Here is a 24,826-nt window from a genome sequence, read left to right as displayed (position 1 = left end):
CAAAACATCCAAATCATTTGCACAAGCTTCGTTATGTTAATGGCTTTGATGGTTGGGTTCACATAAGTTAAGCGAAAAAAACCTTCTTGCCCGTATTTCTACTTAAATGTAATGAAAATCTTCAGTTTTTAAAGCAAATTGTGACAGGTGATGAAAAGTGGATACTGTTCAATAATGTGGAACAGAAGAGATCATGGGGCAAGCAAAATGAACCACCACCAACCACACCAAAGGCCAGTCTTCATCCAAAGAAGGTGATGTTGTGTATATGGTGGGATTGGAAGGGAGTCCTCTATTATGAGCTCCTTCTGGAAAACCAAATGATTAATTCCAACAAGCACTGCTCCCAATTAGACCAACTGAAAGCAGCACTCATGAAAGCATCCGAAGTTAGTAAACAGAAAACACATAATCTTCCATCAGGATGATACAAGACTGTATGTTTTTTTGATGACCAGGCAAAAACTGTCACAGCTTGGCTGGGAAATTCTGATTCATCTGCCTTATTCACCAGACATTGCACCTTCGGATTTCCATTTATTTTGGTCTTTACAAAATTCTCTTAATGGAAAAATTTCAATTCCCTGGAAGACTGTAAATGGCAGCTGGAACAGTTCTTTGATCAAAAAGATAAAAGGTTTTGGGAAGATGGAATTATGAAGTTGCCTGAAAAGTGGCAGAAGGTAGTGGGGAAAAAACGGTGAATATGTTGCTCAATAAAGTTCTTGGTGAAAATGAAAAATGTGTCTTTTATTTTTACTTAAAAACCAAAGGAACTTTTAGGCCAACCTAATACAATGGAGAAAAGACAGTCTCTTCAATAAGTGGTGCTGGGAAAACTGACAGCTACATGTAAAAGAATGAAATTAGAACACTCCCTAACACCATACACAAAAATAAACTCAAAATAGATTAAAGAACTAAATGTAAGGATGGATACTATAAAACTCTTAGAGGAAAACATAGGCAGAACACTCTCTGACATAAGTCGCAGCAATATCTTTTTTGATCCACCTCCTAGATTACAATGAAAATAAAAACAAACAAAAAAAACAAATGGGACCTAATTAAATGTAAAAGCTTTTGCACAGAAAAGGAAACCATAAACAAAATGAAAAGACAGCCCACAGAATGGGAGAAAATATTTGCAAATGATGCAAGTGACATGGGATTAATCTCCAAAATATACAAACAGCTCATGCAGCTCAATATCAAAAAAACAAACAACCCTATCAAAAAATGGGAAGATCTAAATAGACATTTCTCCAAAGAAGACATACACATGGCCAAAAAGCACATGAAAAGATGCTCAACATCACTAATTATTAGAGAAACGCAAATCAAAACTACAATGAGGTATCACCTCACACTGGTCAGAATGGCCATCATCAAAAAATCTACAAACAATAAATGCTGGAGATGGTGTGGAGAAAAGGGAATCCTCCTACACTGTTGGCGGGAATATAAATTGGTGGAGCCACTATGGAGAACAGTAGCCAAGACATGGAAGCAACCTAAATATTCATCAACAGAGGAATGGATAAAGAAGATGTGGTACATATATACAATGGAATATTATTCAGCCATAAAAAAGAACAAAATAATGCCATTTGCAGCAACACGGATGGACCTAGAGATTGTCATACTGAGTGAAGTAAGTCAGACACAGAAAGACAAATATGTGATTTCATTCATATGTGGAATCTAATTTTAAAAAATGATATAAATGAACTTATTTGCAAAACAGAAACAGATTCACACATTTTGAAAACAAACTTCTGGTTACCAAAGAGGAAACGTGGAGGGGGAGGGATAAATTAGGAGCTTGTGATTAACATACATACACTACTATATATAAAATAGATAACCAACAAGGACCTACTGTACAGCACAAGGAACTCTACTCAATATTCTGTAATAACCTATATGGGAACAGAATCTGAAAAAGAATGAATATATGTATCTGTATAACTGAATCACTTTGCTGTACAGCTGAACTAACACAACATTGTAAATCAACTATACTCCAATAAAAGTTTTTTAAAAATCTGAAAAAGAATGTGTATCTATATGTCTCATTCACTTTGCTGTACACCTGAAACTAACACATTGTAAATCAACTATACTCCAATAAAAAATTTTTTTAAAACGTTCTGAGGATGTAGTCTATAGCACATTGACTACAGTTCACAACATTTTATTATATATTTGAAAGTTGCTAAGAAAATTGATCTTAAATGTTCCCACCACCAAAAGGAATGATAATTATGTGAAGTGATGGAGGTGTTAGCTAACCTTACTGTGGTAATCCTTGCACAATATATAAGTATCAAATCATCATGATGTACACCTTAAATTTACATAATGTTATATTCCAGTTATATCTCAAAAACACTGAGGAAAAAAACTAGGCAAAGAGGGACTTGAATAGACACTTCTCCGAAGATGACATACAAATGACCAAAAAGCTCCTGAAAAGGTATTCATTATCTATGACTAATCATTAGAGAATGCAAATCAAAACTGCAATGAGATACTACCTCATACCCATTAGGATGGCTGTTGTCAAAAAAAAAAGGAAAATAACAAGCATTGGTAAGGATGTGGAGAAACTGGAACCCTTGTGCATTGCTGGCAGCAATGTAACTGGTGCAGCCACAGTGGAAAACAATATGATGATTCCTCAAAAAGTTAAATGTAGAATTACCATATGATCTAGCAAATCCAATTCTAGGTATGCACCCAAAAGAATTGAAAGTAGGGACTCAAACAGGTATTTGCATACTAATTTCACAGCAGCATTATTCACAATAATGAGTACTGACACATACTTCAGCATGGATGAACCTTGACAACATTATGCTCAGTGAAACAAGCCAGACACAAAAGGACAAATATCGTATGAGCCATTTCTATGAGGTACCTTGTATAGACAAATTCATATGGACAGAAAGGAGAATAGTGGTTGCCAGAGGCTGAAGGAAAAGAATGCGGAATTATGTTTAATATGCATAGAGTTTCAATCTGGGATGATGAAGAATTTCTGGAGATGTAAAGTGACGACAGCTGAACAACATTGTGAATGTACCTAATGTAAAGACACTGCACTGTCCATTTAAAAAGTTAAAATAGTAAGTATGAATAGTTTACTGCAATTACAAAAAAATTTAAGGTATCAAGAAATGGGGGAAAAATACTATTACTAGCTCCAGTAAGAGCTGGGTCAGCAGAGCCTTCTCAAAATTAAAGATTATCAAATATTATTTGTGACCTTGCATTTGCCAAGAGCAACTGACATTGCTTTCAGTTGTACGAACTGAAAATGAAGTTATTAAAAGTATAAATTTTAATGACCTAATAGATGAATTTACAGAAAAGCAAGTCAGAAAAATGATCAATCACGACATCATATATTAATGAAGTATTATATATCGCATTACATAAAATTATGACACCAAAAATATTTTTGCAGTTTATAAGCTTACATTGTTACTCAGTTATCACTATTACCCAATTATATTTTACAACAGTGATAACACAGTAAAACATTTTTAAAGGAAAACTTTATATTTTAGGTCCTTTAATGGCTCTTTTTCCCTGCTTTTTGAAAAGGAGCTCCGCATTCTCATTTTGACTGGGCACCCCAGATTATGTGACAGCTGGTTCTGACCCTCAGCTCTTATCCTTGATAGCCTGTTTATATTTGACTGAGTCATTTAACCTTTGTATCTCAGTTTTCTCACCTCTCAAACAGGAATGGTATTTACCCTCCTTCGTAGAATTGATGTGAAATTTTAAAATATATATATACACACACACACAGTGGTTTGAAAAATTTTATGTACTTTAAAATATTGGTGGCATTGTTGCTGTTCATATGATATATTTTATAACTACTACCCTTCCTGGAGTCTGAGTCTTTAGACAAATACATTTCTTATCTAAAATGAAGAAATTTAATTCATTATTTTCTCTGGGGCTTTCCAGACTTTTGAGAGAGAAGCTAAGTGACTCATTTGGTCCATAAAGCCATCGTTTTTTAGCTTAGTGATTTCATGGATGGAATTTATTTCTTCACATGACTAAAAGCAAAGTATAAACTGAAGATGATGCCAAAACACTAGACTTCGGTCAACACTTTTAAAGCCTAAAATTTCAAATAGCGATTCTGATAAACTCTCTGACTTTTAAGCAACTCAATGGAAGAACAACACTAGGAGCGCTGAGTTACCCCAGCTCTATCTCAGGGCAATCTGTAGATACCAGACGCTGCTGAGTGTAAATAAAAATACTGCTGTAAATACAGAGGCAAAAATGCCCCAGCACCAGGATGGCTTTGATGAGGAGCTCTGCCAGATTAGAGGACTGAGTCTGAGAGCCAAGCATTGACCGACGCAGAAGCTGGGGTCCTAAATCTGAACCCTCCCATCATGCACACTTACAGCAAACTCTGACAATATCCGGATCATTGGTACAGGTGACACTGTTGACCCGCCATCACTGGGGGTTTCCTGAGTCCTTTATACATCTTCCTGCATCTCCCTACCTCTCCCTAGTTACCATACGTAGGTGACTGGCTTAGGGGTGTGGCTAGGTCCTTTGTGTCAAGAGGCCTGTCCTAGGGGACCAAACTTGTAACTAATCCATAGGTTAACCAGCTGGTTGGGGATAGAATTCCAGTTGCTCCACAACTCATGCCTCTGAAAAGTTGGCTAACATCCCCCTGCTCCAGGGCCGGGGAATCCGCTCTGAAGTGTTCTCTCCCTCACTGGCCATCCCTCAGATAGGCCCTCCTACTGCTTAACCTTTGCCCTTTCTAATTGCCCTGATCTCATCCCAACCTCCAGAGCTGTGTTTAAAGTCCACCTCTGGGGAACACACAGATTGAGTGCTCCAGATAATCCCTTTCCCAGTCCTGCCTGGCATCTGGCCGGTGGGCCGTGTACCCAGACTTCCTGGGACACTGGCTGGGGTTTGAGGAGGGACCTCAGTACCTACCTGGCTACAGGATGACGCTAGCCACCAGCTTCTTGATTTTGTGGCTCAGCCTGGGGGGTGGCCTGGCTCAGAGTGACACCAGCCCTGACGCAGAGGAGTCCTATTCAGACTGGGGCCTTCGGCACATCCGGGGCAGCTTTGAATCTGTCAACAGCTACTTCGATTCCTTTCTGGAACTGCTGGGAGGGAAAAATGGAGTCTGTCAGTACAGATGCCGATATGGTGAGTGCACGGCTTCTCTTCCGGTGAGACTCTCACTGGTGGACCTGTGAACAGCCTGAGCAGGGCCACAATCTGTCATGCGCTTTTTCCTGTTATCCACCTCTTAGAGGGGTGCCAGATTCAGCAACTAAAAATATAGGACACCCAGTGAAATCTGAATTTCAAATAAACAACCAAGACTTTGTTAAAATATGTGAGATATTTGGGACACACTTATAGTGACAAATTACTGGTTGTTTATCTGAAATGTAAATTTCACTGAGCTTCCTGTGTTTTACCTGGCAAACCTATTCCAAGGAGTTTTGCGAGAATTGTTTCCCTGTGGACAGTTTAATGGGTTTATTGTGAGGCAGGTAGGTACTTGGGAAAAGGTGGCAAGGGTGGGGAGAAAGAATAAGAGATGTCTTTGGGAGGTGTTCCTAGGGATGGAAACTAAGCTGAACATTCAGGGAAAATTCTGCCAGAAAACTCTGAGCTTCCTCAGTTACTCTGCTCCTAGCTTGGAAATGGATTCGCCTCTCCCCCTGAATGCAGTTCACACCTTCCTTCCAGATCTGTCAGTCTCTGATCAATTTGCCTGACCCCGCCCCTCCCCCAAGAGAGCTGTCCCTGCCTCAGTCAGCAATGGCAGTCCTTTGGTGGGTAGGATGGGTGTCTGCCAGCTGCCTCTGTCCACCAGGCATCAGGCACCAAGCAGGCCTGGGACTGTCCCTCAGGCCTGGTGTGGGATGTGGAACTGAATGGGTAGGACCTCACCTGAGTTGTAAAGAGGGTACACGGGAGCCTGCGTGCAGGCCTGGCTGCAGAAGAGCAGACCCTGTGGCCTGTCCTTCCTTCACCTCGCACTGGAATTCAGTGTAACGGGAGCAGAATGTGGAGCCCTGGACCTTGCAGCTGGGAGGCAAGGGGTAACTTCAAACGCAAACGAGAATGTTTCTGAAAGCATACACAGCCTCATACAGCATTTGCTTCACTGTTTAGTTTACCAGATGTTTCATCATGGGATTAAGAGATGAAAATGGTGAGTTTAGCCTAGCAGGAAAACACTTGAGAAATATTTTCTCCAGACGCTCAACAGATAAAACTCAGCTTGGAGAGAGACTCAAAAGAGCTACACACTTGCTGGACTCACCCAGTCTCGCAGTCCCTTTTTAACCTTTGAGCGGGGGAAATCCCTTCCTTATAAACGGGGAGTGATTAAGAGACCATGGTTAAGCCTCCAGAACCAAAAGTTTTACAGCACAGGGGCTTCCCTGGTGGCGCAGTGATTGAGAATCTGCCTGCCAATGCAGGGGACACGGGTTCGAGCCCTGGTCTGGGAAGATCCCACATGCCGTGGAGCAACTGGGCCCGTGAGCCACAATTACTGAGCCTGCGCGTCTGGAGCCTGTGCTCCGCAACAAGAGAGGCCGCGATAGTGACAGGCCCGCGCACCGCGATGAAGAGTGGCCCCCGCTTGCCACAACTAGAGAAAGCCCTTGCACAGAAACGAAGACCCAACACAGCCATAAATAAATAAATAAAGAGGATGCATTTCAAATAGTAAAAAAAAAAAAGTTTTACAGCACAGAAGCTTTCATCTCAGAGGGGAATGTTGAAAAAAGGAAGCTGCAGCGTCTTTGTGAAGATTCCATAGGGTAAATCTGTGCTAGGACCCACCTGGACCGCTAGCAATGTCTTCGTCCAAGGTGTGTTAGACTAATGCAGAGATGCCTTGCCACAGGGACTGTTCTCACCTAGTTTGCATGGATAGGGCAGGAAACGGTTAACTCACTTCAGATATTTGATCAACACTGGTGCTATTTTCCTTCCTGGAGGCAACACAAGACTTAGGTCTGTGGCTGAGCAAATAGATAACAGAAGGATTTTTTTTTTTTAAGGGAAACGAGAACCAAACCCTCTTTTTTCTCTAGAAAAACGGCATTAAAAGATTTTAGCAAATTTTGGTTGCAAGCCTGCACCTGGGTCGGTCGATGCATCAGCCACGGGTGGGGGATGGGAATAGTCAACAGAGAGATTGCAGGAACACAAATAACTCCACTCACTCTACAAAACAGGACCTGTCTGACCAGGGGTCTGAAAAACACGCAGGAAATAGGGGGTTAAGCCTTGTTACCTCTGGAACGCAGCAGAGCCAAGAACCTGGAGGCTGTGCCCAAGCAGTACAGAACTTCTTCTTAAGTTGATTGTGGATCAAGCAGGCTTTTGAACAGATAACGCCTAATAACTAACTGAGTCTCTCTGTTTGCCTTGTGATACACTTCTTGTGCACAATGCTTCTCTTTCTCTAAAAGAAACTTGCCGTGCTGCAAATCCCCTGAAGGGCTTGTTTAAACAGACTGCTGGCCCTCACCCCTCTTATACTGATTGGGTAGGTCTGGGGTGGGACCAGAAAATTTGCATTCTTAAGTGTTCGCAGGTGATCCTGCTGCTGGTGGTCCTGGGACCACGCTTTGAGGAAAAAACTGCTTTAAAAACTGCAATTTTTTTTTTTTTTTTTGTCAGAAGGAAAAAGTTAGCAACAGTTAGTCTACAAGAAAAAAAATTGTCATTTGGTAGGTACTTACCACTGCTTAAAACAGTGGTTCCTACCTTGCTCTGCACTTAGAATCACCTGGGGGGGGGGGCTTTAAAAAATGCCTGCTGCCCGAATCAATTAAATGGGAATCTCCATGGGCTGGACCTAGACATCGTTATTTTTAACGTTTCCCAGGTGATTGCAAGGTGCGACCAAGGTAGAGAGCACTATTTAAGGCGTCATTCAGCCCATAGGTTGTTCAGACAGGCAAAGGTGTATTTGTATCCTGCTAGCCTACACTAGCGTATCAATATTGCTTTCCACACTTCTTGTATCTACAATTCGTTTTCAGGTCAACACACAACATCTGAACTTGCCAAATGATGGGGCTGTAAATATAACGAGATTCAGCACGGATCAATAGCATACATGGTACAATTGGTTTAAGGTGTCTGCACTAATGTGAACACAATTCCCTCTCCCACCTCAGGAATTCTGATTCAGTAGGTCTGTGCTAGGAACTGCACACGTGGTCCTCAAACCAGACTTTGAGAAATACTAGTAATGGAAAAATCAGGGGTTTGTACTGGGGGGGCGGGCGGGGGAGTCTCATTGCTGATGACCTTGGGCAACTTACGTCTCTCAACCTTTGTTTCCTCATGTTTATAACTAATGTTAATAATACCTACCTTACAAGGTTGTTGTAAGAATTAAAGATAATATATATAAAGAATTAGTGCCATATGGAACATGGCAGGTACCAAACAAATTTTATAAATGTTATGAGAAAATCTGGTGAACAGGTTAACTATGCATTCTGATTCTTCGGATTCCCTTTCAAAATAAAATTAAAAAACATGAAATCCCAGTGGCTGGACAACACCCTCTCAGCTTCTGGAAGAGATCATCAAATGATGATTTAGGTGTTCTGTGCCTTTATGAAGGTCTCTGAGGCAGAGTTTCTGTGTCTTGTAAATCATGATTTAAGCTATTATCCACACTGTCACACTTCGATAAAAGGACCTCATGATGATTTTCTTCTTGGGTTTAGTTCTAGGAAGAAAGGTATCCTTAAATATCAGCGTTCTTATTTTCAGGAGAACTTTTTATCTGTTTGAAATCTTACAGCAAAATTTTATGAACCTGTGAGTTTATACATTTTTCTAGACAAAGAATTCACAGCCTTCATCAGATTCTTAGAGGACCTGTGGCCCCCAAAAAGAAAACAGCTACTGACTTAGAGAGCAAAGGTTGTTCTCGAGAAGGGTGAGGAAATGTCCAGGTTTGCTGGTGATGGAGGGAAGGGGTGCGGGTTCCTGAAACGTGGGACTTTAAGTACTAAAACAAGGATGGTCCCAGGCAAACCAGGACAAGTAGCTCGCCTTACCTCATGCAGTAACTTAATGTGTTTTAGTGACTGAAATAGAGTTTAGTGCTTCAGTTAAATTGTCACAGTTCTGTTTTGTTCCCTTGTTGTGTTCCTCATGCTGTATTTGAGGGTTTCTGGCAGGAAGCAGGATGTGCCCTTCAAATACGGCCCTTGGACTCCTAGGTAGACCTCTAGTGGAGCACACAGAGCCACTTCTGCAGGAACCAGCTGGGTGGGGAGAAGGGCCACACCTTCCTAGGAGGCTTAACCCTTGACCTGGGTGATAAAGCCCCAGACATTTTTACTGTTGTTTTCAGTGACAAAACAGAGAGAAAAACGGTGGGGCCCGGGAGGCAGCGGACCTTCCTGCTGGTAGAACTTTCGGGTTTCATGCCTAACTCCCTCATTGGTCTTTTAAGTGTTTTGTGGTGTTTCACTTTATGCAGAAGTTTTAAATTTTCTTAAGAACCAGTCTATCAGTCCTTTTCTTTATAGCTTCTGCATCTTTTGTCTTGCTTAAAAGACCATCCTCACATCAAGATCATAACGACATTCGGCTCTTTTTTTCTGTGAAAGCAGCTGTAGCTAATACGTAAGGAATGAGTGTTCCTGTGTTCTGAAAAAAACTTTTTTGTGAGCACTAAAATTTTAATTTCAAATAACTTTCATATGTCACACAATACTATCCTTGTTTTGACTTTTCCCCCAATCATTTAAAAATATAAAAATCATTTTTATCTGGCAGGTTATACAAGAACAGGCAATGGGCTGGACTTGGGCCGGTGTTTGCCAAGCCCTGATCCAGAAGATCAGATGGTCAGCCTCCCACTCCTATAAATAGCCAAAACCAAAAAATAAAATTAGTTTGTGGACATTGTACATTATTGATGCCTAGACTCAAAACATCAAACTGAAAAGACTCAACACAACTCAAATCTGCTCCAACTGTAATATGAGGATATAGTACCTTATTTCTGTCTGGATTCAAACCATCAAACTGAAAAGATTCAACACAACTCAAATCTGCTCCAACTGTAATATGAGGATATAGTACCTTATTTCTGTCTGGACTCAAACCATCACCTTTTTTCTTAGAACTTTTAATTCAAGCTTCAAACAGAATTTCTACAGCTTTCGTAAAAAAAAAAAAAACAAAAAACTGTCATCAATATCAGGCCAGGTGGGGCGTGTCTATAGTTGGTGTCCCATTAGCTTTCAAACTGGGATATCAGAGTTTTATCTTCTGTGAGTTACCAACTGCAAAAAGGGCAGAGGGTAACTCAGGGAACTGGACTGAGTCTGCTGCAGAAGCCCTTTATCAGAGAAATTATTAAAGAGTTAAATTTCACCATCAAATTTAGACATTTGTTTCTTCATTGAAATTTTTTTCCTGATTTCTATAAAGCTAGTGTAGGTAGAACATTTGTAAAAGAACAATCTGAAGAAAAAATAAAATCACCATAGTCTCACCTCCAAGAGACAATACGCTTTAATTGTATCATAGTGTGATTATTTTCATATGTGTAATTTGATTACTAATATTATTTAATACACTTTACCCATTCCCCTATTCCCAGTGCTACACACACACACACACACACACACACACACACACACACACACACACACATGGCAGGTTAGTAGAGTATCAATGCTAAGTTATATTTCTCAAGACCTTTGAAAAGTAATGCAGGGATTACTGGTGGGCTGGTGGACTCTGTCAACAAGTACAGGACCTCTCCATTACAAATAACAAGAAAGACGAGGTGGAAATAAAATATTAAAACAAAAAACACACACTCAACCTAGAATGAAATAAAGGGAAAACTTCAAGTTCCAGAAATGAACGGGAAACAAAAAGCCAAAGTGGTAGCAGGAGCTGATGCTGCCATGGCCCTTGGGGGTGTCAGTCTGGAACACATATAGACTCCAGGGGCTGAGGAATGGGCTTTATTGCTCATACAGACAGAGGAAAAGTAAATTTCACCTGTAAGAATCGGGAAGTTGGAACTGAACAGTCTGCATAAAGCTTAGAGCCTGAGAAACTGTCTAGTCTGTTTAAAAGGGATTAGATTATTGGATTATCCAATATTCCAAGAAGTAGCAAGAATGCTTTCTGTCCACCTGGGGCTGGAGCTTGGAGGAGGAATAAAGAACATCCACTAAGAAAAATCACTACCTGGGCTCCCCTGGTGGTGCAGTGGTTAAGAATCCGCCTGCCAATGCAGGGGACACGGGTTCAATCCCTGGTCTGGAAGATACCACATGCCGCGGAACAACTAAGCCTGTGCGCCACAACTACTGAGCCTGCGCTCTAGAGCCCGTGAGCCACAACTACTGAGCCCACACACATAGAGCCTGTGGTCCGCAACCAGAGAAGCCACTGCAATGAGAAGCCTGCGTACCACAAGGAAGAGTAGCCCCTGCTTGCTGCAACTGGAAAAGGTCCACACACAGCAATGAAGACTCAATGCAGCCAAAAAAAAAAAATCACTCCTGAAGCATACACTATGCATAGGTGAGGAATCTGAATCTATACAGCTGGCCTCGTGTGAGTATCCCAAGCTGAGAAATTAACATAAAGACATGTGTCTCACTTATCTTGGGACTCCTAGAGCCACAGCAAAAGCAATTAGGGACTACTCTGTAGTATGTGACACAGGGCACAGGAATTCATTTAGAAAAACAAGCCCTCCCGAAAACAATTACATACCCTTCGAAAAGATAATCCACCATGCGGGAGAGTCAGTAGACATTAAGAAATGAAACGGCATCCCAAGGACTGGAGATAATAAAAAAATAACAACATTTGAAATTATTAAAGAAATAAAAGAAGGAATAGAAAACATAATTAAAAAACAGAACTCAATGAAAACGAATACACAGATTTAAAGAAGATTTACATAGAACTCCAAGAAATGAAAATTATAGTCATCAGAAGAAAAAAACTCAGTGGATGGGTTACATAGCAGATAACCTAGCAGTTAGTCAACCTAGAGATAATTAGTAAAATGGAAAATAAATTTGACGAAGCTAGTAAAAATTCAGTACAGAGAGAAAAAGCTAGAAAATATGAAAGAGAGATTAAGATATATGAAGGACAAGATTAAAAAGACTCACCATTCAGTAATAAGAGGCCCAGAAGGAGAAACTATAGAGAATGAAGAAAATAAAAAATTCAGACAAGGGCTGTGAATTCTCCAGAGGTGAAAGACACCCGAGACTTCAGCTTGTTCCAAGTCGGGTAAGGATACACAGTCCACCTATAGATACATTGTAGTGAAACTGTGAGGATTGAGGAAATTGGAATTTTTGTGCATTTCTGGCGGGAATGCAAAATGGTACAGCTGCTGAAGAAAGCCTGCTGATAGTTCCTCAAAAAGTCAAACAGAATTACTATGTGACCCAGCAATTCCACTCCTCGGGTATGTATACCCAAAAGAACTGAAAACAGATACTCAAACAAATACTTGTACACAATTATTCATAGCAGCACTCTTCACAATAGCCAAAAGATGGAAATAACCACCACGTCCATCAATGGTGGATGAATAAACAAACTGGGGTAGATCCAGAGAATGGAATATTATTCAGCCATAAAAATAATATGGATGAACTGTGAAAGATGGAGCGTGACTGCTAAAGATGGGTACGGGGATGATAAAAATGTTCTAAAATTAGATTGTGGTGATGGTCTCACAACTCTGTGAAAAGCTAAAACCCATTGAATTACACACATTAAATGGGTGAACGTACAATATATTAATTACATCTCAATAAAGCTGTCGTAAAAAAAAATGTAATGAAAAAGAGATGCAAATCATAATGGCAACTGCAATAGTTAAGTATTGTTGAGTAGCAGGTGACCCCCAAACTTAGAAGCAGAAAATAACAAACATTTATTGTATCACACAGTTTCTGAGTGTCAGGAATCTAGGGGCTCTGCTGGGTGTTTCTGGCTCTGAGTTTCTCATAAAGTTTTAGTCACACTGCCTGTTGATATTACAGTCTCTGAAGATATGACTGAAGCTGGAGATCTCCTTCCAAACTCATGTGGCTGTTAGCAGGAAGCTTTAGTTCTTTACCAATGGACATTTCCATGACAGAAGTTGTAGCCTTTTTTTTTTTTTTTGACATCTTTATTGGAGTATAATTGCTTTACAATGTTGTTAGTTTCTGCTGTATAACATAGTGAATCAGCTATATGTATACATATATCCCCATATCCCCTCCGTCTTGCGTCTCCCTCCCACCCTCCCTATCCCACCCCTCTAGGTGGTCACAAAGCACCAAGCTGATCTCCCTGTGCTATGCAGCTGCTTCCCACTAGCTATCTATTTTACATTTCGTAGTGTACATATGTCAATGCTGCTCTCTCGCTTTGTCCCAGCTTACCCTTCCCAGAAGTTGTAGTCTTTTATACTGTAATCTTGGAAGCAACATAGCTCCACTTCTGCCATATTCTGTTGATCACACAGACCAACCCTAGGACAATACACAAGGTTATGAATACCAGGAGATGGGGATCACTGAGGGCCATCTTGAAACACCATCATATACACATGTTGTACCACAGCAACAAATACCCAAACAGACTGTGGCAGAGACTGCTTATTGCCCCCCTTTTCTACATTCATAAGCCCTCCTCCCAACTTCCAGCAGGGCTCATGGCTGCCTCCATTGAAGAAAAACTTCATTTCCTAGCCCACCTTTGCAACTAGGTGTTGCCATTTGATTAAGGTCTGGCCAAAGGGAAGTAAGATGAAGTGATGTGTGTAACATTCTGGAGTGTGTTTATTAAAGAGAGGAGCTCTGACCTTTCCACCTCCTTCTTCCATCCTGCTGCTTGTAATATGGATGTGTTGGCTGAAGCTCCATCTTGGACCATGAGAGTCAGGGCTAAATTCCAGGGCTGGTAGAGCTGAAGGCTAGAAGCAGCCTGGGTTCCAGAAAGGGTCAGATTTATCATTCCAGCCTTCTGAGCCTTAATTCTGGATCTTGATGAGATATCCTATCTTGTTTAAGCATCTGAATAATACAGTATTTGGAGGTATAACAAATATATGGAGAGGGCTTCCCTGGTGGTGCAGTGGTTGAGAGTCCGCCTGCCAATGCAGGGGACACGGGTTCGAGCCCTGGTCTGGGAGGATCCCACATGCCGCGGAGCAACTGGGCCCGTGAGCCACAACTACTGAGCTTGCGCGTCTGGAGCCTGTGCTCCGCAACAAGAGAGGCCGCGGTAGTGAGAGGCCCGCGCACTGCGATGAAGAGTGGCCCCCACTCACCGCAACTAGAGAAAGCCCTCTCACAGAAACAAAGGCCCAACGCAGCCAAAAATAAATAAAAATTAAAAAAAATATATATGGAGAAAATTATAACTCTGTTGAAAGACATAAAGGAAGACCTAAGTAAATGGAAAGCTATATTAGGCCCATGTTTGGGAATTCAGAATATTATAAGAAAGTCAGTTGTCTCCAAATTAATCTATAAATTCAATGTATTTTAAATAAAAATCCTCATTTCATCTCTTGTAGACATAATCTACATGTCTCATATAGACTAATTTGACTCTCAAATTCATATGCAAGAGTAAAAGTCCAAGAGTAATGAAGGCAGTTTTTAAGAATAATAAGGAGGGAGGGCTCTAAAGCATAGACTTCGTACCTAAAAATTAAAACAGAAAGATGGGGTGCAAAGGGGCTTCAACTGTACTTACACCATTTAATTAAACAGAAGAAATATTTACAGCACATTTGGCAAGTTAACATTCATTGTGTTTGTGTAGTGGGTACATGGGTATTTGTTTCTTTGACTTCAGTTTTGAAATATTTCATAATACAAAATAATTGAAAATAAAATACCTGGCAGGAGAAGACTAAAGAAAAGAAAGAGGAAATGCCATATGTCTCACTTGGAGGATTAATTCTTAGCTTATTTCCTCCGTCTTTTGTTATGTCTTGCATCTCCTACATGAGGCAAAGGAACTGGGGAAAGAACATGGGCTTTGGAGACAAACAGGATATCTGGATTTATATCCCAATTCCCCCCACTTTCTATATGACTCAGGCAAGTCACAAAACCTCTTAGCCCCATATTCCTTGTCTGGATAATGGTATAAAAATACTCACTGCAGATGACTGTCCTGAGGTCATCTCAGGTCAAGGTTATCTTTATCTATAATGACTACCCTTGACACACTGACAAAGCTTCTCTGTATGTATTTGCAAGATTATAAAATTACCCAAAAGACATGTAGGAGAAACCAAGAAATCCAAAGCTTTTCAGATAGTTTCGCCTTAGTTCTGTGACACAGATACCTAAAATGTTTCATTGGGGTGTTTTCTTTGCCCTTTGGTAAACAATGCTTTGTCTGCATTTATGGAATCTTGCAAAATTTCCTTCACGTTATTCTAAAAAAGTTTGTGGTACTGTTTTAACTCTGATCCCTTAAGTGTATGATCAGGTCTTTGTGCATAGTATGTGGTCTTACAGTGGATAAAAGAATGAAAAACCTTGAGTTTTAGTTTGGTTTTGCCACAGACCTTATCTTCAAGGTCATGCATGTAAGAAACATTAGAATTGTTAGTAAATAAGTGCTCATAAAATTCTTCAATATTAGGAGAAAAATGCCAACCTGGTCTGAAGGTTATTACTCTTTTATGATATCATCATAATCATCATCACCACTTAATTTAAGTCTGGTGAGGAGCAGTGACTTTTTCTTTTAATTTAAAAAAATTTTTTATTTATTTATTTTATTTTCGGCTGCGTTGGGTCTTTGCTGCTGCGCGCGGGCTTTCTCTAGTTGCAGCGAGTGGGGGCTACTCTTTGTAGCAGTGCGCGGGCTTCTCATTGCAGTGGCTTCTCTTGTTGCAGAGCACGGGCTCTAGGTGTGTGGGCTTCAGTAGTTGCGACATGCAGGCTCAGTAGTTGTGATTCGCGGGCTCTAGAGCGCAGGCTCAGTAGTTGTGGCGCACGGGCTTAGTTGCTCCGCAGCACGTGGGATCTTCCCGGACCAGGGATTGAACCTGTGTCCCCTGCATTGGCAGGCAGATTCTTCACTGCGCCACCAGGGAAGTCCCAGGAGCACTGACTTTTAAAGGAAAAACTGAACATGCTTTTTAGATCATTTTTATTTGATGAATGTTCCCAAATGCTTAATTTCTAAACATTTCTTCCCGCTTCTTTCCTCTCTTTCCCCTGCTAGGAAAGGCACCAATGCCCAGACCTGGATACAAGCCTCAGGAGCCCAACGGCTGCAGTTCCTATTTCCTGGGTCTCAAGGTACCAGAAAGTGTATGTACACCACCATTGTTTTCTTAGGTGATTGGTTTTAACTAAAACTAATCCAAGAGTTACCACTGATGGAACTCAACACTTATGGAATATGATTGAGAAATATGATTAGTATTTTAAATTGGATACAGAGAAAGGGAGATAATTTTCAAGGAAAGTTTCTGATTTCCTTTTCTCAGAGGCAGCTATCCCCCAGATAAGCCGTTGTGTAGTGAACTCTGAAAGCACCAATGCAAATATCAGCTGAGCCTTAGTGAACCAAACATAACTTAATTTGAAATACATCTGACAAGTTTGACTTATTTAAATTGGTGAGACTTTCCAGTGATGTACTGGAGCAAACTGGTACTGACCAGTACCAGTGAGGGCTGATTGCTGTATCCTCAGCACTTTTGCAAGCGGCTGACTTGGTGACGGTACCATCCAACCAACTATGTTTGGAGTATTAACATCATAGAAACCGGCAAACACACCTCCACCCATCCACATGCCCACACACACAACCAGCCACTGGCTAAACATTTATCATTTTGCCTCTGACCGTTTCTCAAACTGTCGACTTCCTCTAAAAACAAGGAATAATTAATTTCTTTTAAGACCCCTTGGAAGCCCTTTTACCTTTTTCACTTTAGAAAAGAGGTTTCATGTAAAATGTAGGTAGAAGGATTTCATATCTAAAATCATAGTTTAGCTATGTCTTTAGTTGGTGTCTTAATCAGGCTAAACGTCACTTTTCTGCTGGTTCAAAAGATTTTTGTAGTAATTTTCTAAGCAGCATAATGTTTATTCTTCTAACTAAAATGCTGCTCACCCATGTGGCATTTTTGTGCAAATTGAAAAAAAGTTCCCTTTCCTCAAGATGGTTTTCTTCCATTTGTCAGAAACTAAGCTTAATATACTGATTTTGTAAGAAAAGGAAATGCCTGCCACTGGCTGGATATTTTTCTTAATAAATATATAAATCTATGATGTCTTGTGGGAAGGTGCACCCTTAGATATGACACTCTTGTTCACTGCACAACCTGCACAGCTGTATGCCTAACCTGGTCCACAATCATCAATATGAGAATGGACACAGAAGAAAGACAATCCTTCCAAATATACATTAGAGAAACAGAGTATTTTTGGCTAATATCTTTTACTTGATATCAATTTAGTAGCTAAGGAAGTTGTGTGCACTCTATTTTGGGAGTAATGTCATTTTGTTTACTGGTACAAATATTATTTAGAACTAGTTCAAGAATTTCCAATTGAGTTGAATTGAATGATAGCCACTGTACTCATCGAATTCTGTTACCTCTGTTGTGATGTATTCTTAGGTTTAGGGGTGAGGTGCAAGCAAAGTAGTTTGCTTCAGGTATCAGATGATGGGAATTTACCCAGAATTGCTGAGTCCAGGCCTTTGCCTAGTCTAATGAGTTAGATTATCTCTTAATGTAATAATGCTTTGTTTTGGTTTTTGCTTAAAAGGGCATTTTAAACTACCGAAGTCCATATTCTGCTCTAGGTGGTCTTGTAGTAAAAGTTCAAACAAGAGAACACTTAAGGAGACCCAAGAGGAAAGGATCTATGGCAGCTGGTTAATCAATCCCCACCCATACCTCGAAACCAGATTTTCACAGCTTCCACCCAAGTCCAAGTCTATATTATGAGAAGAACTGCAAAAGATCCATGTCTATGGAGGCAACCTAAGTGTCCATCACCAGATGAATGGATAAAGAAGATGTGGCACATATATACAATGGAATATTACTCAGCCATAAAAAGAAACGAAATTGAGTTATCTGTAGTGAGGTGGATGGACCTAGAGTCTGTCATACAGAGTGAAGTAAGTTAGAAAGAGAAAAACAAATACTGTATGCTAACACATATATATGGAATCTAAAAAAAAAAAAAAAGAACCTAGGGGCAGGACAGGAGTAAAGATGCAGACCTACTAGAGAATGGGCTTGAGGACACGGGGAGAGGGAAGGGTAAGCTGGGACGAAGTGAGAGAGTGGCATGGACATATATACACTACCAAATGTAAAACCGATAGCTAGTGGGAAGCAGCTGCAGAGCACAGGGAGATCAGCCCGGTGCTTTGTGACCACCTAGAGGGGTGGGATAGGGAGGGAGGGAGGGAGACGCAAGACGGAAGAGATACGGGGATATATGTATATGTATAGCTGATTCACTTTGTTATACAGCAGAAACTAACACAACTTTGTAAAGCAATTATACTCCAATAAAGATGTTAAAAAAAAAAAAAGATCCATGTCTAAACTCACCCTGTTCTCATCTGTTTTACAAACCACAGAATGATTACTCCTCTTTAATCACTTATTGTATCATGTCCCTTCCTTCCTCAAGAGTCTTTATCAAATCTAACTTGCTATTTTGGATGTCAAGGCCATCTATCAACTTGCCTTTCTCCTTAATAAATCACCCTGCTAAGACCCTTGAAAGACTAAACAAACTAATTGACTTGCTCACATATGATTTGCTTATTATTTCCTTTCTTTATCTGCTGTATCTTAAGTCTACCATCATCTCTAATAATCCTCTCAAAAAAACTCCTGGTTGATAACTCTACATGTGGCAGTCTATGAACTTAGTTTATGACACATTTGTAATTGTTTATAGGATGCTTTATAAATGTGTGTGTGTGTGTGTGTGTGTGTTACATTGTTGTTTGATCATAGTCCCCTTGTGGTCAGGAACTATGTTCTATCCCCACTCTACTCCTCAACACATACAAACACGTATACACATACTTAAAACAGTGCTGCATGGGATGGATCCCTGATAAATGCTGGTGACCTCTTCATGAACTGAGGCTTAATTTTTCATACTTCTGAGCCTTGGAATCTTTTGTTTAAACAAAATCTCATATAGTATAGGTTTTAGTTGAATTTGCAAGTCTTGAAGCTATGCCCTCTTGCCTAACTTTCTGATTTCTATTTTTAGCACTATAGTGGCCTGTGAATTACTAAATTACTAAACCCTAAAAGAAAAAGAAGTGGGCCATTCAAAGTTATTAAACTAATAACTATATCATGATCAAAACTTAGCATCCTGTGACTGTCAACCTGATGTATTCTTTCCAGTCATCGGTGCTTCTGAATTGATCTGAATCTGTAACAGGAACTTGAGAACAAGGTAGGCAAGGTTGCCTAAGGTCCTTGGTCTAAACGTGGCATTTTCTTCCTTCACTTTTCTTCCTTCACTTTTCCTCAGATGGACTTGGGCATTCCAGCAATGACCAAGTGCTGCAACCAGCTGGACGTCTGTTATGACACTTGCGGTGCCAACAAGTATCGCTGTGATGCAAAATTCCGATGGTGTCTCCACTCTATCTGCTCCGACCTTAAGCGGAGTCTGGGCTTTGTCTCCAACGTAGAAGGTAGGAATCTTAAGTGCATCTACCCGTGAGCAGGGACTTTTGTTCCTGTTTTCACACAGAAATGTAGCCAGAGCCTTTTTACTCAAAGAGACTCAGAGCTCACTGATCTTTCTTTATAGAACTCTGTGACCAATGCAAGCAAGGGGGAAGGAAGATTCTGGGCAATCCTTCACTTAAGTTCTTGCTGTCCTGCCCAGGAGCTGCTGGCACCACTCCTGATGGACAGGGCCATACCAAAGCCTTCCCAGAGAAATAAAAATCTATCCTCTAAGGACAGAGCAAGAGTTGCCCAACTGGCTTTCGTTATCCATTCCACTGTTAAATAATTTTCCATATCAGGAATTATTCTGTATAGGACTACGTGGTTGGGTTTAAGCCTTTTTTTTTTTTTTTCCTTATTTTGTTCTCATCAGGGAAATAATTTTAATTTAAAAATCTATCTTTTTTGTGTAAAGGTCTCTATATCTTTGAGGATAATTATTTTCAAACAACTGCTTACCTACCTAATTTCTAGCACTGATTCTGTAATTTCTTTTTCCTAATTTACCTTAGGAAAAGTTGTAATCCTTTAGTTTCTGAAGTCCGAACATTACATCCAGGTATTAGCATTGTATATTTTTAGATAGTGAAGTTTGAAATTCAGGCTTATGAAGAGCTGGCCCCACGCCACTGAGAAAGTCAGCCGTAGGAAGAATCTCGGATCTTGATATACATCAATGTCTAGAGTGTCGTCCTGAAGTGAATGTGGGAGGGCTTGAAAATATGAATAATTAATTAGGCCCTGTAAAAGGGAGTATCAATCTATCTGCACCAACAAAAGGTGAAAAAGTGCCTGCTGCTAATCTAGGGTCAGATCAAGTTACTCCCTCCAAGCAACATCCTATTGATTCTTTCTCCTAAATATCTCTTTGATATATCACTTGCCTGGTTACTACAGATTAACCCAATCTCTGGGTCCCATCCAATCTATTGACCCCATAGAAACCAGGTATATTTTCATACCAGACGAATCTGATCATCTCCACCCTCCGTGTAAGTCCTTCAATAGGTTCCTCTTCCTAAGGATTCAATCCAAGTCCTTAGCATGACATTCATAGCCCTTTCTGATTCAGTCTTAGCCTACCTCTCCAGCATCATCTTGCTTATTTCTGATTTCTTTCCTGACTTCTGCTATTCCAAACTATGTGGGTTGATGGCGCAAATTTTTCTGCCTCTTCAGTTCCCTCTGCTTGAAATACTCTGATCATTCATTTTTTTGTTGTTGTTCAGTTTTATTGACATATAACTCACATACTATACAATTCAACCATTTAAATGCTTTTTAAAATATGTTCACAGAGTTATGCAATCAGCCCCACAATTAACTTTAGAACATTTTCATCACTCCAAAAAGAAACTCTAGAGCCATTAGCAGTCCCACTACATCGTTCCCCTGGCTAGCTCTAGGCAACCATTAGTCTGCTTTCTACCTCTATAAATTTGCCTATTCTGGACAATTCATATAAATGGTATCATAAAATATGTGGTCTTCTGTGACTGGATTCTTTCACTTGGCAAGGTTTATCCATATTGTAGCATGTATCAGTATTTCATTCCTTTTTATTGCTGAATAACATTCCATTGTATGGATATAATATGTTTTCTTTATCCATTCATCAATTGATGGACATTTGGGTTGTTTCCACTTTTGGGCTATTATGAATAATTCTGGTATGAACATTTATGTACAAGTTTTTGTGGTGACATGTTTTCATTTCTCTTGGATATATATCTAGGAGGGGAATTTCTGGGTTATATGGTAATTTTATGACAAACTGATTTCCAAAACAGCTATACCATTTCACATTCCCACCAGCAATGTATTATGGTTCCAATTTCTCCACATCCTTGCCAACACTTGTTATTATCTATCTTATTACAGACCCTAGTGGGTGTGAAGTTATATCTCATTGTGGTTTTGATTTGCATTTCCCTGATGGCTAACGATGTTGAGCATCTTTTTATGTGCTTATTGGCCATTAAATAATTGCTTTGGAGAGATGTCTATTCATTTGCCCCCTTTTAAATTGGGTTATTTATCTTTTTATTGTTGAGTCATAAGACTTCTTGTATATATTCTGGATGCAAATCTTTTATCAGATATATGACTTGCAAATGTTTTTTCTCATTTTATGAGTTGATTTTTCACTTTCTTGATGATATAATTTGCAGCCCAAAAGTTTTACATTTTGATTGAGTGCATTTTATCCTTTTAAAAAATTTTTCTTGTACTTTTGGTGTCATATGTAAAAAGGCTTAGCCTAACTCAAGGTCAAAGATTTACTCCTAAGTTTTCTTCTAAGAGTTTTGTTTTAGCTCATATATTTAGACCTATGATACATTTTAGTTAATTTTTGTGTAAGAAAGGGGTCCAACTTCATTCTTTTGTATGTGGACATACACCATTTGTTGAAAAAGACTATTCTTTCCCACCATTTGTTCCTGCACCATTTGTTGAAAGAGACTATTCTTTCCCACAATAAATTGTCTTTGCACCCTTGCCAAAAATCAGTTTGCCATAATTGCAGTGTTTATTTCTAGACTTTCAATTCTATTCCATTGATCTATGCCAGTACCACACTGTTCCTATTATTGTAATTTCGTAGTAAATTTTGAAATCAGGAAGTGTCCTTCAACTTTGTTCTTTTTCAAGATTTCTTCAGATATTCTGAATCTCTTGCATTTCCATATGAATTTTAGGTTCAGCTTGTCAATTTCTTCAAGAAATGGCAGGTGGAATTTTGATAGGACTTTTGTTGACTCTGTAAATCCATTTGAGGAGTATTGCCATCTTTTTTTTTTTTTAAGATTTATTTATTATTTATTTTATTTATTTTTGGCTGCTTTGGGTCTTAGTTGCAGCACACGGGATCTTTGTTGAGGCATGCGGGATCTTTCATTGCAGCGCATGGGCTCTTTGTCATGGTATGCAGGCTTCTCTCTAGTTGTGGCGTGAGGGTTTTCTCATCTCTAGTTGTGGCGCGCAGGCTCCAGGGCACATGGGCTCTGTAGTTGTGGTGCACGGGTTCCAGAGCATGTGGGCTCTGTAGTTTGCAGCATGCAGGCTCTCTAGTTGAGGTATGCAAGCTCAGTAGTTGTGGTGCATGGGCTTAGGTGCCCTGCAGCATGTGGGATCTTAGTTCCCTGACCAGGGATCGAACCCACGTCCCCTGCATTGTAAGGTGGATTCTTTTGCACTGGACCACCAGGGAAATCCCGAGGAGTATTGCCATCTTAACAAAATTATGTTTTCTGATCGATGAACATGAATGTCTTTCTACTTATTTGGGTCTTCTTTAATTTCTTTCAACAATGTTTTATAGTTTTCAGAGCACAGGTCTTATACTCCTTTGTTTAGTTTGTTCCTAAGTATTTTATCCTTTCTGATGCTTTTTTTTCTTTTTTTTCCTGATATTTGTGACTTTATTCTTCCATTTGAAATAGCACTTGATAAGAAGACTTATGGATAGCTTTCTGACTTTACTAATGTTGTACTGTGTGAAATTGAGTAAGCTATAAATCTTTACACTTTAGTGTGTTATACATTAACTAAAACTAACATCAATCTCAGAGGGAAATCATATATATGTAGAAATCTACAAATAATGTATAAAATTATGCATTATAAAAGCAACATTAGGCCTTTAGACTGTGTTGTGTCTTTGTTGCTGCATGCAGGCTTTCTCTAGTTGCAGCAAGTGGGGGCTACTCTTCATTGCAGTGCGCATGCTTCTCATTGCAGTGGCTTCTCTTGTTGCAGAGCATGGGCTCTAGGCATGTGAGCTCCAATAGTTGCAGCATGCAGGCTCAGTAGTTGTGGCACAAGGGCTTAGTTGCTCCACAGCATGTGGGATCTTCCTGGACCAGGGATCGAACCTGTGTCCCCTGCATTGGCAGGCGGATTCTTAACCACTGTGCCACCAGGGAAATCCCTTGATGCTATTATAAAGGGAATTGTTTTCTTAATTGTATTTTCAGATAATTTGCTGATAATGTATACAACTACAATTGATTTTTGTATACTGATCTTTTATCTTGCAACCTTACTGAACTCATTTATTAGTTCCAATAAATTTTTAGTAGATTCCTTAGGCTTTTCTGTACACAAGATAATGTCATCTGCATATTGTCTTCCTTTTCAATTTAGATGCCTTTTATTTCTTTCTCTTGCCAATTGCCCTGGCTAGAACTTCTAGTACAGTATTGAATAGAAGTGGTGAGAACAATGTGGAGATTAAACAACATGCTACTGAACAACCAATATGCCAAAGAAGAAATCAGAAGAGAATATAACACACCAAGGCTTATGAGATGCAATAAAAGCAGTCCTAAGAGGGAAGTTTATAACAATAAATGTCAACATCAAAAAAAAGAAGGATCTCACATCAACAACCTAACTTTATACCTCAAAGAACTAGAAAAAGAAAAGCAAATGAAGCCCAAAGTTTGTAGAAGGAAGGAAATAAGAAAGATCAGAGTGGAAATAAATGAAATAGAGACTAAAAGGACAATAGAAAAGATCAATTAAACTGAGAGCTGTTTTTTAAAATAGTTAAAAAAAAAAGAGGATGCAAATAAATAAAATCAGAGATGAAAGAGGAAACATTAAAACTAATATCACAGAAATACAAAGAACCATAAAAGACTACCATGAAAAATTATACACCAAGTTAGACAGCCTAGAAGAAATGGATAAATTCCTAGAAACATACAACCTACCAAGAATGAATCATGAGGAAATAGAAAATCTTATCAGAACTGTTACTAGTAAGGAGATTGAATCAGTAATCAAAAATCTCCCAACAAACAAAAATTTAGGACCAGGTGGCTTCACTTTTAAAGTGGCTTCAACATTCAAAAAAGAATTAATCAGCCATTTAAATGGCTTCAACATTTAAAGAAGAATTAATACCAATCCTTCTTTCAAAAAGTAGAAGAGGAGGGAACACTTCCAAAGACATTTTAAGAGGCCAGCACTACCCTATTCCAAAACCAGATT

At 39.6% G+C, this 24,826-nt stretch overlaps 1 protein-coding gene across 4 annotated transcripts in view; it reads left to right on the top strand.

Annotated features, from left to right (window-relative positions):
- Window positions 1-1,221: 1,221 nt before the first annotated feature.
- Window positions 1,222-24,826, top strand: part of PLA2G12B (phospholipase A2 group XIIB) — a 34,845-nt gene continuing 11,240 nt past the window's right edge. For 3 of the 4 annotated variants that reach the window (XM_082406916.1, XM_082406914.1, XM_082406913.1), the window contains exons 1-3: window positions 1,222-5,220; window positions 16,315-16,403; window positions 19,623-19,788. In XM_082406916.1, coding sequence (XP_082263042.1) covers window positions 5,010-5,220; window positions 16,315-16,403; window positions 19,623-19,788 — 466 coding nt within the window. In that variant the 5' untranslated portion in view covers window positions 1,222-5,009. The remainder of the gene's footprint in view (window positions 5,221-16,314; window positions 16,404-19,622; window positions 19,789-24,826) is intronic. The other variant, XM_082406915.1, reaches the window with a different exon arrangement.

Source organism: Balaenoptera borealis (genome assembly GCF_965194805.1).
Source record: "Balaenoptera borealis genome assembly, chromosome: 10".
In the NCBI taxonomy this organism is placed as follows: domain Eukaryota; kingdom Metazoa; phylum Chordata; class Mammalia; order Artiodactyla; family Balaenopteridae; genus Balaenoptera; species Balaenoptera borealis.
The sequence above is the reverse complement of the archived record's forward strand: the minus strand, read 5'-3'. Positions and strand labels throughout refer to the sequence as shown.